The 13327-nt window shown below is 40.6% G+C and overlaps 1 protein-coding gene across 2 annotated transcripts in view; it reads right to left on the bottom strand.

Annotated features, from left to right (window-relative positions):
* Atp13a4 (ATPase 13A4) overlaps positions 1-13327 on the bottom strand; it is a 131990-nt gene that overhangs the window by 58610 nt on the left and 60053 nt on the right. For both annotated transcript variants that reach the window (XM_050159957.1, XM_050159958.1), the window contains exons 6-8: positions 8924-8993; positions 7345-7479; positions 4858-4927 (exon numbers count right to left, since the gene is read on the bottom strand). In XM_050159957.1, the coding sequence (XP_050015914.1) occupies positions 4858-4927; positions 7345-7479; positions 8924-8993 (275 nt within the window). The remainder of the gene's footprint in view (positions 1-4857; positions 4928-7344; positions 7480-8923; positions 8994-13327) is intronic.

Below are 13327 nucleotides of genomic sequence, written 5' to 3'. Positions count from 1 at the left end.
ACATAATTTATTTAATCAAATTGTATGTTGGGCTCTGTTTCTAATGAGCTATCACAATTGGAGTGGGGGACTCTTCAAAACCTTGGGAATTGTTTTTCAGAATCGCTTCATTGCTGCGAAGGTCTGTGTATTATTTTGAGGTTACTGTATGTAGGAGGACAAAACAGATGAGCCACTCTTGGTTCTCTGAGAACTGGAACTTCCAACATAAAGTGGAGACACAAGTAGGATCCTCACAGCAAAGCAGAGCATTTGTGGTCCTAAACTCCATCTGTAAGTGTCATTAAGAACTCACACTTCACTGTACCTTAACTTCTTCACCGAGTATGCTTCTGGAAAATGCCTACGAACAAAGACTCACATGACAAAAATGAGACACCTGATACTCCAGCTGAGCACTCTCAGGCAATGCACGCCAGAGATAAGCAGAGAATGAACAAATATTTGCTTTTAAAAATATTTATAATAGCACCAGAGCTCAGATAGACTTAAGAATGAATCTGAGAAAGAATGTGCAACCTTCACGTACTGACAACAGCAAACGACAGATGAGGGGAATCAAAGGACTCCTAAAGCAGTCTACATCCATGCAGAAAATATCCAGAGCTATAAATATGGTCATTTTCTACAACCGACCTAAAGATTCAGCACAGTACCAATCAAAATCTCCTCACAGTTTAAAGAAGTAAACCACTAAAGAAACCGTTTCCTGAGTCATTTTGAAAAGAAAGGAGTCTATATTTATGATGGTCACTCCTCACTTTTACAACAAAATATTTGACCATAATCAGCTTGAGGGAGGGAGGGTTACAGCGCAAGAGAAGACAGTCCATCATGAAGAGGAGATCACAGTGGTGAACGCCAGAGAGAGCTAGTCACAGTGCACCCACAGTCAGGAAGCATAGAGGTGAATACTGCTATCCAACTGGCTTGCTCCTTTTTATTCCACTCAGGAAGCCAGCCCTTGGAAGGGTGCCAGACATGGTTAAGGTAGAACAACCCACCTACCTTAGCCTAATGAGGATTTCATGGACATGCTCAAAAACAGAACTACTCGAGATCATCCATCATAGACGTGACTCCTGGGTGACTTCAGAGCTTGTCAAGTTGGCAGTAGTATTAACTGTCACAAACCATCTCTGATCAACTTGTCGCTTGAGCACACCATTTTAAGTCGTAACACTCCACTCTTACCAGTAGGACGTTTCCTTTTCAACTCAAAATGTGATATGCATTTAGTCTGTCTCTAAAAGTCCCCAAAGTCTTTAACGGGTTCCAGCATTATTCAAAAACCCAAAGTCCAAGTCTAACCTAAGCATTAAGACCAACTCTTAAGTTATGTTTAAAAGGTTCACATTTTTAATTACGAGCTACATATTTTTAGCATGCAATATCACACCATAAACCAGTAGTTCTCAACCTTTTTTGTTCTGTGACCCCTTAATACAGTTCCTCAAGTCGTGGTGACCCCCCAATACCATAAAATTATCTCATTGCTACTTCATAACTTTAATTTTGCTACTGTTGCACACTGTAATGTAAATATCTGATATTCAGGATCTCTCTATGTGACCCCTGTGAAACGGTCATTCGAATCCCAAAGGCGTTAGGACACACAGGTTGAGAGGCACTGCCATAAACATTCTAACTGCCAAGAGAAGAATGGGTCCTCAGGAAGGAATGCTGAAAGCAAAGTATGATCTAAAGGCAGCGGGGCAGATCTCAAACCCTACAGCTCCCTATCCAGCACCTGTGGCTCATGGTGTAATCCTATGGGCTCCACAGGGCTTGGGCAGCCCCGCTGTCTATTTCTGGCACTTACAGCACACATGGCCTCTTTCTTAGGCCAATTCTACTCCATGCCTGCAGCTTTCCCCATCAGATATACCATGGTCCTAGCATCCTGGTTTATCTGCTGACACTTAGATGCTCCAGATTCAACCAGTGCCCTCATGAGGGATCCTTGCAAAGACTCTGACCTTGTCACACATTTCCTAGCTCTAGCAGCAGCTCTAGGGAACAATGGACCATGATCATGGATTCTATGACCCCCTCATCATTGCAACTTTCATGCCTTCAGAATCAATAACATATGGACAGTGCTGCCAAGTTCTTCTGCCAGCTTAAGCTATAAGCTGGTCTCTTTGGACTCCAGCTCTATTAGCGTCTATGTGAGGACCCTGCAAAGAACTTTCTTTAGGCAGTTGATTTAAAGGAGCAGGAATTCCTGTTAGCTGTAGTCTCAATTTCAGCTCTCTTCCTTTCAAATAAGTTCACATTTCAAGTTTCAACCTTTGATGAATGGAGTCTTGCCATCAAGGTACATTTCTTATTGCCCCAATGTAGAAAAAGATATTTCTTTTAAAAGTTAGTCTCTTTTTCAGTATGTACTGTGGCTCCAAAGTTCTTCCTCCCCAATCAACTGCATAGTTTTGCATCCTTCTGCCCAAATTTCTGCTCCATTTCACTGTAGCATGGATAAGTGAAGTAAACAGTAGCCATGAAACAGCCAATGAATGCTTTCCTGTCAAGAAATATCCTCCATCTAACTATTTACTCCATTACGTTTGAATTCAACTTCACTCAGGTTCTCCAGACATGGGTAGAATGAAACGAGATTCCTTGGCCTAACTGTCACATGAATGGCCCCTAGCCCAATTTCTGATGGACTCCTTGTTCCTCTCTGAAACCTCATGAGCCAGGCAAGCACTCTCTGTTCCACTCAGCTTTTCTTGTCTCATGGATTCCCATCAGAATGACCCATTGAACTCTGTTTCCAATGTGCTAGGACTTTTCTACCTGAAAGTACCAGGCTCTTCCGTATTCTAGGCACAGAGTAATCTCAAAAACCTAAGATCCACATGGTCATATTTATCAGAGCAACATCATGCCGCAGTGCCAATTTTCTGTATTAATTGCTTTTCTCCTTGTTGTGACAAAAATACCTGATAATAAGCAACTTAAAAGGGGGAAGACTTTGTTTCAGGTTACAGGGTGAGAGAATGCAGTCCAACCACGGAAGTAGTCTGGCAGCTTGAGGCAGCTGGCCACATTGCTTCTAGTCAAGGAGAAAAAAAGAGTACTACTTCTGTTCAGCTTTTCTCCTTTTTACTCAGTCTAGGTCAGAGTCACGCCACCCACTGTCAAAGTGAGTCATCTCACCTCAGTTAACATAATAATAATAATTTTTCACAGACATGCTGAGGCTAACCTGATCTACATAATTACTCATTGCTACATCCAGAAGCTTGTCTCCATGGTGATGCTAGATTGTTCCAAATTAACAATCCATATTAACCCAAAGGTGGGGTCTGATACATCAAAGCAGCACCGAAAGAGAAAAAAAGTGAAACACTAACATTGCTTATTTAGGTCATGTTATAAATGACATTGTGTGACCCTGATAGGATAAGGAAAGAACAAACCTTGGAGTCCAGAAAGTGGCCCACCTTCATGGACAACAAGCTCTTAGCTAAGGCACAAAGGCAACCCATTAGTGCAAAGTCCGTCTTCTTAAAGAAACGGCATCAGAGAATTTAAATACCTGATTGAGAAAAGTGAACATGGGTCTAAAGCACACAAAGCAGAATGGTGAAACCACAAATTGGAACTAAAACTTAAAACTATATAGAGAAGCTCGATGACCTTGGAATCTGCAAAGATGCCGAAGAAGTTAGACTAGAAATATAACCCTTAAAGGAAAAGGCTCATTGACTGGACTTTAAGAAATGCAAAAGCCTTTGCCCTTTGAAAGATGCTGTGAAGAAAATGAGGAGATGGATCGTAGACTGAGAGTAGATGTCTGAGTGCAGGCTAATGTCAGGGTTACAGTTTAATCATAAGACCATCTACTTAACAAAAGACACAAATGGAGCCTTCAGAAGAGATATGTGAGTCCCACATAAACCGCTTAAAAGATGTTCAGGGCCACTAGCCATTGCAGGAATGCAAATTAAAGCAGTAAGATGCTTCCTCAAATGAAAGTGGCTAAAATTACCTAGATTGGCCATACGAAGTGGGGGCAGGAATGTGGAAATGAGATTGTCTTATGCAGCAAGAGGGAATGGAAATGCTATAATCATTTTGGAAAACAATTCATTATCTTCTTATAATGTTGAGCATCTACCACAAGGTTAGCTGCTCTGTAACTGGGTGCACACAAGGAATGACAGAGCATGTCTATGGAAGGACCCACACCTGACTGTTCACAGCACTAAGGTTTGTAACAACAACAAAAAAATGAGATAGCCCGAAAAATGTCATCCTCAGATGAATTAAACAAATGTATACCCATCTAATGGTATACCTTAGGGAATAAAAAATAATGTAGTATTAATACTCTTAACAAAAGCTGGTGAATCTTACACTGTGAACTTTGTTCTCCTCTTGACAAATTAATTCAAAATATAATATAAAAGACAAAAGAATCATCTTATACAATACCATTCACGTACAATTCTAAATAGAGATGTTAACTTGTAGTAACAGAATACAGATGCATGATTGCTTGTGTATGAGGGAGGCAAAGTGTGAGGAAGGACAAGTGGACTCAGACAACTGTAGGCCATAAGTCCTCCTGTCAGCTTGATGGGTTCAATACTTCTGTGAGTATACACATATGTCATAATCTACCAAGTTATGTACCTTACAGGTATGTTTGGTTTGCCATGCTAACTCAACCTCTATAAAGTGAGTTTCCTTGTTATGATGAATAGATCTCAGATTCCTCTTTCTAAGCAAATGTATGAGAACAATACACATGCAGATGAGTTAGTACAAAGGATCATAAAACCAAAGCCGGGTCACTTTCTGATGGCCTGTGGATATAACACATAGGTATAAAAGAGCAGAACTTACCTTTTCGCTCACATACAGAAACTGTTATGCTATTATGTGATTCGACAAGATGGTGCAGCTTTACAGACTGCTGCAAAGAGAAGGAAAACAAACAACGTTTATCTATTTAAGTACAGACCCCAGCATGGCGCTCAGAATCGAGCAAGCCCTCTGTCAACATGGAGGGCTTTAGGCTGCCAGCTGGAGATCCTGGTGGAAGAGATCATCTTTCCACTGGTGATGTTTTTGATAATTTAATCACATTGAGAGTGAATCACAGCAAGAGACAAAAATAAAGAAATAGGTTTTATTCCATATTTAATACGAAAGCATTGGGTGAATGACCTGTTTAAGTTTCCAATCATTTCAGGTTTTAATTTTTTTATCCTACTATGATTATTTGAGACACTCTCTAAGGGGACAGGCTCACAAGGCTCTGCCTCTCCCAGGAGAATTGTGGGAAGTTAATGGCTGCTGGAATTGAGAGTGTAGTTTTCTTCAGGGATATAGTCACTGGGTAAGTTGCCTATGCTCCAGAAAATAACACCTATCCAAATTTACACAGGCAACCTTAATAAGCCAGTGAGTCACACACACACCATCAAAGGAGGAGAGGGCCTTGTGGGAGAAACGGTTTCAGTGGGATGGGGAAGAATGAGAGAAGGTAATGGGGTGGAGAAATCACAGTGACCAATATATACATATGAAATACATATATATATATATACATGAAATTGTCATAGAATATTTAAATGACACTCTGAATTGTTTTTAAATCTGATAAATATGCCATAAGAATATTCAGTACAATCAGATACGGTCAGAGAGCATTATGCTACTAACTTATCCTTTCATTGATTTCTGCATTCACTAGCAGCTTTTATGTCCCTAGTTTATGTTAAGAGAGAAGATAGAAGGGGAAACAGTAGACACATAACTCTTGCTGTCAGTAAACTTTCTTAAAGGTATATTTTTAAAATATATATTAAAATATTTAGATATTTTAGTCACTTAGTCATATAGATAAATAAATTTACAAACAATAAACTAGCCACATGCTTTTATGTAATACAAGTTACTATAGATATAAAGGGTGAAAAACCTTATATAAAGTTCTCATTGCTGCTTTGCTTTAGTAGCAAAAGACTATGAAACACCTAAGAATCGATCAGCAGTCAAAATAGTCAGCACATAACTATAAAACTACATTAGATCTAAGGAAAATATCTGTGTTGATATGGAACAATATTAAAGATATACTTAGTTAAAATGCAACTGCAATATAGTGCTTATGGTATACTTTTATTCTGAAAAATGTGTGTGTGTGTGTGTATTATGCTAAAATGTAAGGAACATCTGACCCCAGTAGGTCCTAAAAGTCCAGCCTGAACACTGGTGATTCTTTCAGTGGAAAGGGATCCTATTTTTATTTACGGTGTTTCTCTGCCTTAAATTATTTAACATACCCGCATATTGTTCCTTGTACAAGAGAAAATGACTAGCTAATTTTAAATGTTTTTTTTATTTCATTTCAAATTACCTGTAGACTTTGGGATTATGTTGGTGCCGTTAACAAAAGTTGTTTAGATGGGAGCATGAGGGAAGAAATCATGTCAGCACGTAAAGAGTGAAAGAAAACTGTTTAGAGCATGAGAGAGGATATAAAAAAGTCAAGATTTGTAGTAAAAGGAAGAAGGAAGCCTTAGCAGCAACTGAAGCTGGGTGCAGAGCAAAGAGAAAAGGTTCCTTTCTTAGAGTTTTGTGCTTAAGATTGACGAAGCTTGAGAATGCTGAACATGGAATCTCTTGGGAAGGCCCACAGAGGAGAGTCACCTGTGGGTTGCACAAACACCCTAAAGGGAAGAGCAGGTGTCTGGGTGCAGACAGATGATGATATCTTAGGCATTTTTTTTTACTGTGGCGAGAGGGAGGCAGAGCCAGGGCTGCAGAGATTAGAGCATTTGGCAATAGAGAGTGGGGAGTTGAGCAAATTTCATACTAGGCTTTTATCAATGTGGAGACAGGGTTTGTAAGGTTGTCTGCTGAGAAAGCAAAGATGAGAAGATGGGCACCTCTGAAGAAAGACCGCTTGAAGTGTATTTTTACAACGTGGAAGAACACTTTGATCAGGGTGTGCAGAAAACTTGCCAGAAGGAAGTTGGTACTCATGGGTTCATATGTGATCAACTCATCTGGGCTGTGTGGTTTTCTTCCAACAGCACCTAGACCCCCTGCTATAAGTGTACTGGAACCCAAGTGGTGAACTAGAACTTTAGTAGGCAGACACCAAACAAACAGAAAGATCAAGGAGTGTATATCAACACAGGTTCCTATGTCTTCTGAAGGACTAGAATTGCAGCAAGAGAAAGGGGTCACTGCTGGACGGCGGCAGCTTTGCTCTGCTTTCATAAACATAAGCTTGTTTCACGTGGATGGGGCAACGCTGTCTCAAGACTCTCGTAGAAGAACAAACTGGTGAAGCCAACCGCACGACCAAGGGAAACTCACCTGTCTGAGATCATACACGGTCAAAGCTATGGAAATGACAGACATGAGGATGATGGCAAGGGCATATTCCTTGTAATCTTCACTGAACCACAAACAGACACTGAAGAGTTGAAAGATGTAAAACGGATTTAGAACCTGTTAGCAGACATAAAGACAGAAAGACAAGAATGGCATTTGGGCTTCACACAGAGCTGTTCATTGTTTTCGTAACTGGCACGGGGACATCAATCACCCTGCGCGCTATGCTATTCTTCTTATTGCTGTATTTGATCAACAGGTTCCACATACTAGAGAATGTGCTGAGCCACGTCACCTAAATCTTTTCATTTCTTTCCCATAATTACCTCATTAAACAGAAGTCAGTACTTATCTCTATTATGAAGATAAGGACACAGAGCCTCAGATCTTGAGAAATTTGCTCAAGGTCATACAGCTATGATTGTCATGGAGCCAAAAATCTAAACCCTTGAAGTGGTCTAAGCCCGGAACGCTTATTTTAATCACGGCTACACTTGGCAATCTACAAAGTTGCTCTTCACGTTCCATTGTGGCAACCATCAGAGGAATCAATGCAGAGTAGATGTTTCGCCTCCCATTTATACTTCCTGGACTCCAGAAAGGTGACATACTCAGGTGTGCAGAATTAAACTACCCCGTCTAGTGTCCCCTCTATGACAAAATGACACAAACAATGCCATTAATGAACTTTTTATTGGTGGATGAAAATAAGACTGCCTTTTTCCATAAGTAGGGAGCTACGCTGGTGGGGCAAGCAGTAACCACACATCTAGGTCACTGAGAGAGAACAGACATCAACATCAATGATTGCAGTCCTAACTTAGTTAAAAATGGGTTGTGTTTTTCTCAGATTCATTGTAGTTGCTCACAGGAACAGAAGTCCTGGCTTCTGGTGAGAGAGGAAGCCCACAGAACCTTTCTCAAGCAATTTGCTTTACTTTCTGTCATTCTCAAACATGTTTAGAAATATTGAGAAAGGATCTTGAATTCAGGAAGCCTTTTTAAGGCAAAGATAACTGGAGATGGGATATCAGCAATACACAAAGGACTGCTGTATGGTTTAAAAATAATAAATCCAACAATAAAAGCACAAGAGAGCATTTTTACCTTAGTAAATGATGGTCAAGCCATTCTTTCCCTCTCACATGTACATTGAGATCAGCAGAGCTTAGGAAGGCTAAACAGATATGGCTTTCTCCTTACTGTTTTGGATACTGAGGTAACTGTATACATTGTCTAAGAAAAATATTTTTTGTTCCTAAAATAAATGTGATTTTGGTTTCATAGAACTGAAATGAGCTAAGCAGCACAGTATTTTAAGAAAAGGGGAAACCCCCACATTCATCTAAATCATCAAATAAAAAGAGGACCCATGAGGGCCACAGCCTGCACTGGAGTGTGCAGTGTGTACACAGCGTGAAGGAAGAGAGCGCATGGCATGTCCGGAAAGCATGGTTGGCATTCTCTTAAGACATCTTAGTAACAAGCAGCATCCTCAACTGGCCAGACAAAAATTCATCATGTTCCACCCAATGTCAGGGCAAAACACTGGAGAAATTACCTCTTTGATGAGCAGTTTCCAAATAGGTGTGATTTCAACATCAATAGCATTGGGCCCACATATTAACCTCCTACAGAGAGAGACCACAGAGCACTCAGTCAGCAATGAAAGAAAACTAGCTCCCTGCACATTCAAAAAAAAAAAAAAAAAAAAGTCTGTTCCACGTTCCTTTTCTCACTTTCCGGGGTCAACTGAAGTGTCTCTTGTTATATAGCACACCCACATGTCTCAACGTAACTGAAGAATGTGAGGGGTCATGGAGCAAAACCAGAAAACCAGATCATGAACTACACTCCCTGAAGTCTAAATATTTCCCCCTAAGGAGTACTTTCGGTATCTAATATTAGCTACTTTATCCCAAATGCTTTCAGAACTCATATGTTCTCAACTCTTTCTCTCCCCCTCCACTAGTCCATGGAAATAGAATGGGGAAATCATGAAGATTGAATATTTGTAGTGGCACGGAAATTCCATATCTGTTGATGCCCGTATTCAGTTCAGTGAGGCTGAATGTTTGCTTTAATGTGAACAGAAAACTCCTTGATTCTCAGAAAAAGTTCAACATGGGACTTATACATCCCACTACCTAATAATCCCAGAATTGGGACATTTCCATTATGCAGAGACACGGCCTTTATGAACACTTTTCTTGTGGAGAATACTAACCATTCTCTGGGCCTTCCGTTTAGACTCTCAGATAAAAGAGCTTTGCAAAATGCATTCACTATGGTCCTCCATTTTTATGTAAACACAAATAATTTGGGTAATCTCACGAAAATGAAGAGTCTGCTTCAGTAGGAGTAAGGGGCATACCGGGATTCTGCATTGCTTACAAGCATGCAGGCAATACTGAGGCTGCAATGGACTCCATCTGCCCCAAGTACCAGTAATAGGTCTCTACCCTCCTGCTTTATGGTGTGTGTGTGTGTGTGTGTGTGTGTGTGTGTGTGTGTGTGTGTGTGTGTGAAATTGTGCATGATGCCAGAAGAGGGCAATGGATCATCCACAAGTGTAGTTTCCTGTGGTTGTGAAGAGCCTGATCTAAGTGCTCAGAGCCAAACCCAGGTCACCTGGAAGTGCCCTTAGCAGCCAAACCGCATCTCCAGCCCTTTTCTCCTCATTTTATGGCTATGAGAGTAAGACCCAAATGGAAAAGATATTTGCTCAAAGCCACAGATTCTGAACAATCAAGTGCCCACTCCAAACCCTGTTCCTCTGCTAGTGATTGATTTGGAATGGTGGAGCTACGCACACACCTCGAAAGGTCTCGATCTAAAGCACTGTGAGTGGTATTATGTGGAGCACAGCAAGTCTCCCCCACCATGTGTGCTTGTATGAACACATACATGTGCGGTGTGTGTGTGTGTGTGTGCTTCCATCTTTTTGACCTTGTGGAGCTCAGCCAGTTTCCCCCACCATGTGTGCTGTTGAAATAGGAGCGGCGGGGCTGCGTCCCCAGCACCCCGGCCGCCTGCTAGCTCATGCCCGAAATAACAACACACAAATTGTATTCTTTTAAACACTGCTTGCCCATTATATCTAGCCTCTTCTCAGCTAACTCTCGCACCTGGACTAGCCCATTTCTAATAATGTGTGTAAGCACCCCAAGGTGCGCTTACCGGGAAGATTCTAGCCTAAGTCCATCCTGAGTCGGAACTTCATTGCGTGTGTCTCTGAGAGCAGAGCTATCTCGCGTCTGTCTCAGGAGTCTTACCTCACTTCCTCTTCCTCCTGTTTACTCCTCCCACCTATGTTTTAACCTATCAGGGCAAGCAGTTTCTTTATTTAATTAACCAATGAAATCAACAGATTGATATATGACACTCCCACATCGATTTCAACAGATGGCACCCAGACATGTGGACAACTGAATCCACTGAAAGCCTGAGAAAGCTTGGGAAAGAGTAAAGCATGCATGTTTTCTTGGTAGCAACAATTTTTCGAGTCTACTCTGCTTGCTAGAGGCAAGCAAGCACTCTCATCTAAGAAGGCTTCCTGACTCAGCTTTAGCTGCAAAACCCTGCAGCTTATTAAGAGGTCCTGCCATGAAACACTTAAATGGTGTTGACAAAAAGCTGAACGCATGCTTTTCAGTTTTCAGCTGTAGCAGGAAAAAAGCTGTGCCATTTAAAAATGCTGGCTTTCTGGGCTGTCCTGCCACGGCAAACTCTGACTCTTTTACACAGGCGGTTCATGCGGTTTGCAAGCACAGGCTGCTGAAGCTCGCTTGCTGGCAGGGAACTTGAAATGCCATAGAGTTGTGGCAGTAAACATGGCTACAGCCAGTACCTCAGCCATGAGGCTGGAAAACTTAGGAAAGGACTGGATCAAACTGGCAAGGCCAGGGCTTTAATCCTACCCATATTGCTCAGTAAATTAAAGACTTTTGTGGTCAGAAAAAGAGAGATATACAGTAAAGAGAGATTCAAAGATAAAGAAAATGTTTAAATGATTTACAGTGTGTTAAAAATATATGCAAGCTAAAAGTTCTTAAAAGTAAAAACAAGGAAGAAAGAGAGTAGTTGGGTGTGGTAGTACACACCTTTAATCCCAACACTTGGGAGGCAGAGGGAGATTGACCTCTGTGACTTCAAGGTGTGGTAGCACACGCCTTTAATCCCCAATGCCTGGGAGGCAGAGACAGGCGGATCTCTGAGAGTTCAAGGACAGCCTGGTCAGAGTTTTTCCAGGACAAAGATACAGAGAATATAAAATAAAAGTAAAAATAAACGAAATAGAGATTAAAATAAAGCACACAAAGATGGAAAATACACAGAGAATATTGATACTGTATGCTATTATGCTCTCTTTGAATTGTTTGAATGCTGAGGAAGGAGCAACAGATGCTAAAAGATATTTGTTTATAAATGCTGCTGAACTAATCCAACTTAGAGATTTTGATGCTTTGACTTTGAAATTTGGATCTAAGGACTGATGCTTTCGAAAGGAGTTTCCTATTTTGTTTTCACAGAGGGTGAGAGTCTGTTCATTGTTTCTATTCAAATATGGTATGATGGACCACGCCCTCCTGAAAGGTTGCAGTGAACACCTTCAGAAAATTACTTCACTCAACTGCCGAACTGCAGACTGAGATGAACCTAGCACACAGGTTATACCATGAAAGACCTAATTAACGACGCCCCCATTCAGCAGGAAGCAGTTTGGATAGGAAAAACTGTGCCCATGTTCCCAAATATGGTTTATAAATGTTCTTTTACATTTAAAGGGGGATATGATATAGATATGAATAATTTGCATTAATATAGATTTTGCTTTATTGATAGAGATTTAAGGTCAATTTTGTTATATGTATATGTATTTCTGATCTTGACTAAGGTATTGTGATTGTGAAGTTCATTTAAAAATGTAATGTATATAGGTTGTTAATGGATAATCATTAATAATAGTCAAGTTTGTAGTCATGTTAGTTAGATTTTCTAGATATATAGATATATATTTCAGTTAGATCGGCATTCTTCATATCTTTCAAAGACTATGGAATATGCTACTAAATGTTTTAATAACTTAGGACTTTTCATGACAATGAGACGCTCTCCTCCTGGCATCACCAATCTACTTCAAGAGGAAGATGGGCATCGAAGAGGATCCTTATGAAGTCTGATAGCCATTTGCGCAAGAAAACTGCTCTTGCCTGGACTATTGCATAAACTGGACACAGAGAACCTACAGAGAGGACTACTGAACTTGCCTAAAGGTGAGATGATCTTTCGGGGTTCCTGATTCATGAAAGAGTCTGCAAGACATTCTTCAGGACAAGCAGATAGTGACTGCCTTTGAAATTTCCTGCTTTGTGGAAATGTCTGCTGGAAACCATGGGCCTGTAGGCCGAAGATGGATACCCCAATGGTACAGAGGAACTTTGGGTGACTGTCCAAGCAGCAAGATGTCTCTGTCATTTCTAGAGTTTGAAAGTTGCTTATTTCTTGTTTGCTTAGGTAATATTGTATCTTTCTGGAGTCTTTGATGGAGTTAAGAATAATTAGCTATAGTTTTCCTTAGTTATGATATAGATTATTGTAATTTTTACTTGATAACTGTTTTGTTATATGTAATTTTGCTCCATTAAAGTTAAAGCCTTCTTTTTTGTTTAAACAGAAAAAGGGGAAGTGATGTGGGAGTGTCATATGTCAATCTGTTGATTTCATTGGTTAATTAAATAAATAAACTGCTTGCCCTGATAGGTTAAAACATAGGTGGGAGGAGTAAACAGGAGGAAGAGGAAGTGAGGTAAGACTCCTGAGACAGACGCGAGATAGCTCTGCTCTCAGAGACACACGCAATGAAGCTCCGACTCAGGATGGATGTAGGCTAGAATCTTCCCGGTAAGTGCACCTTGGGGTGCTTACACACATTATTAGAAATGGGCTAGTCCAGGTGCGAGAG

The sequence above is a fragment of the Alexandromys fortis genome, unplaced genomic scaffold (genome assembly GCF_014885135.2).
Source record: "Alexandromys fortis isolate MF-2015 unplaced genomic scaffold, M_Fortis_MF-2015_v1.1 scaffold_100_1_3062724, whole genome shotgun sequence".
Classification (NCBI taxonomy): Eukaryota; Metazoa; Chordata; class Mammalia; order Rodentia; family Cricetidae; genus Alexandromys; species Alexandromys fortis.
Note: the sequence above shows the minus strand (reverse complement) of the source record. Positions and strands in the feature narration are given on the sequence as shown.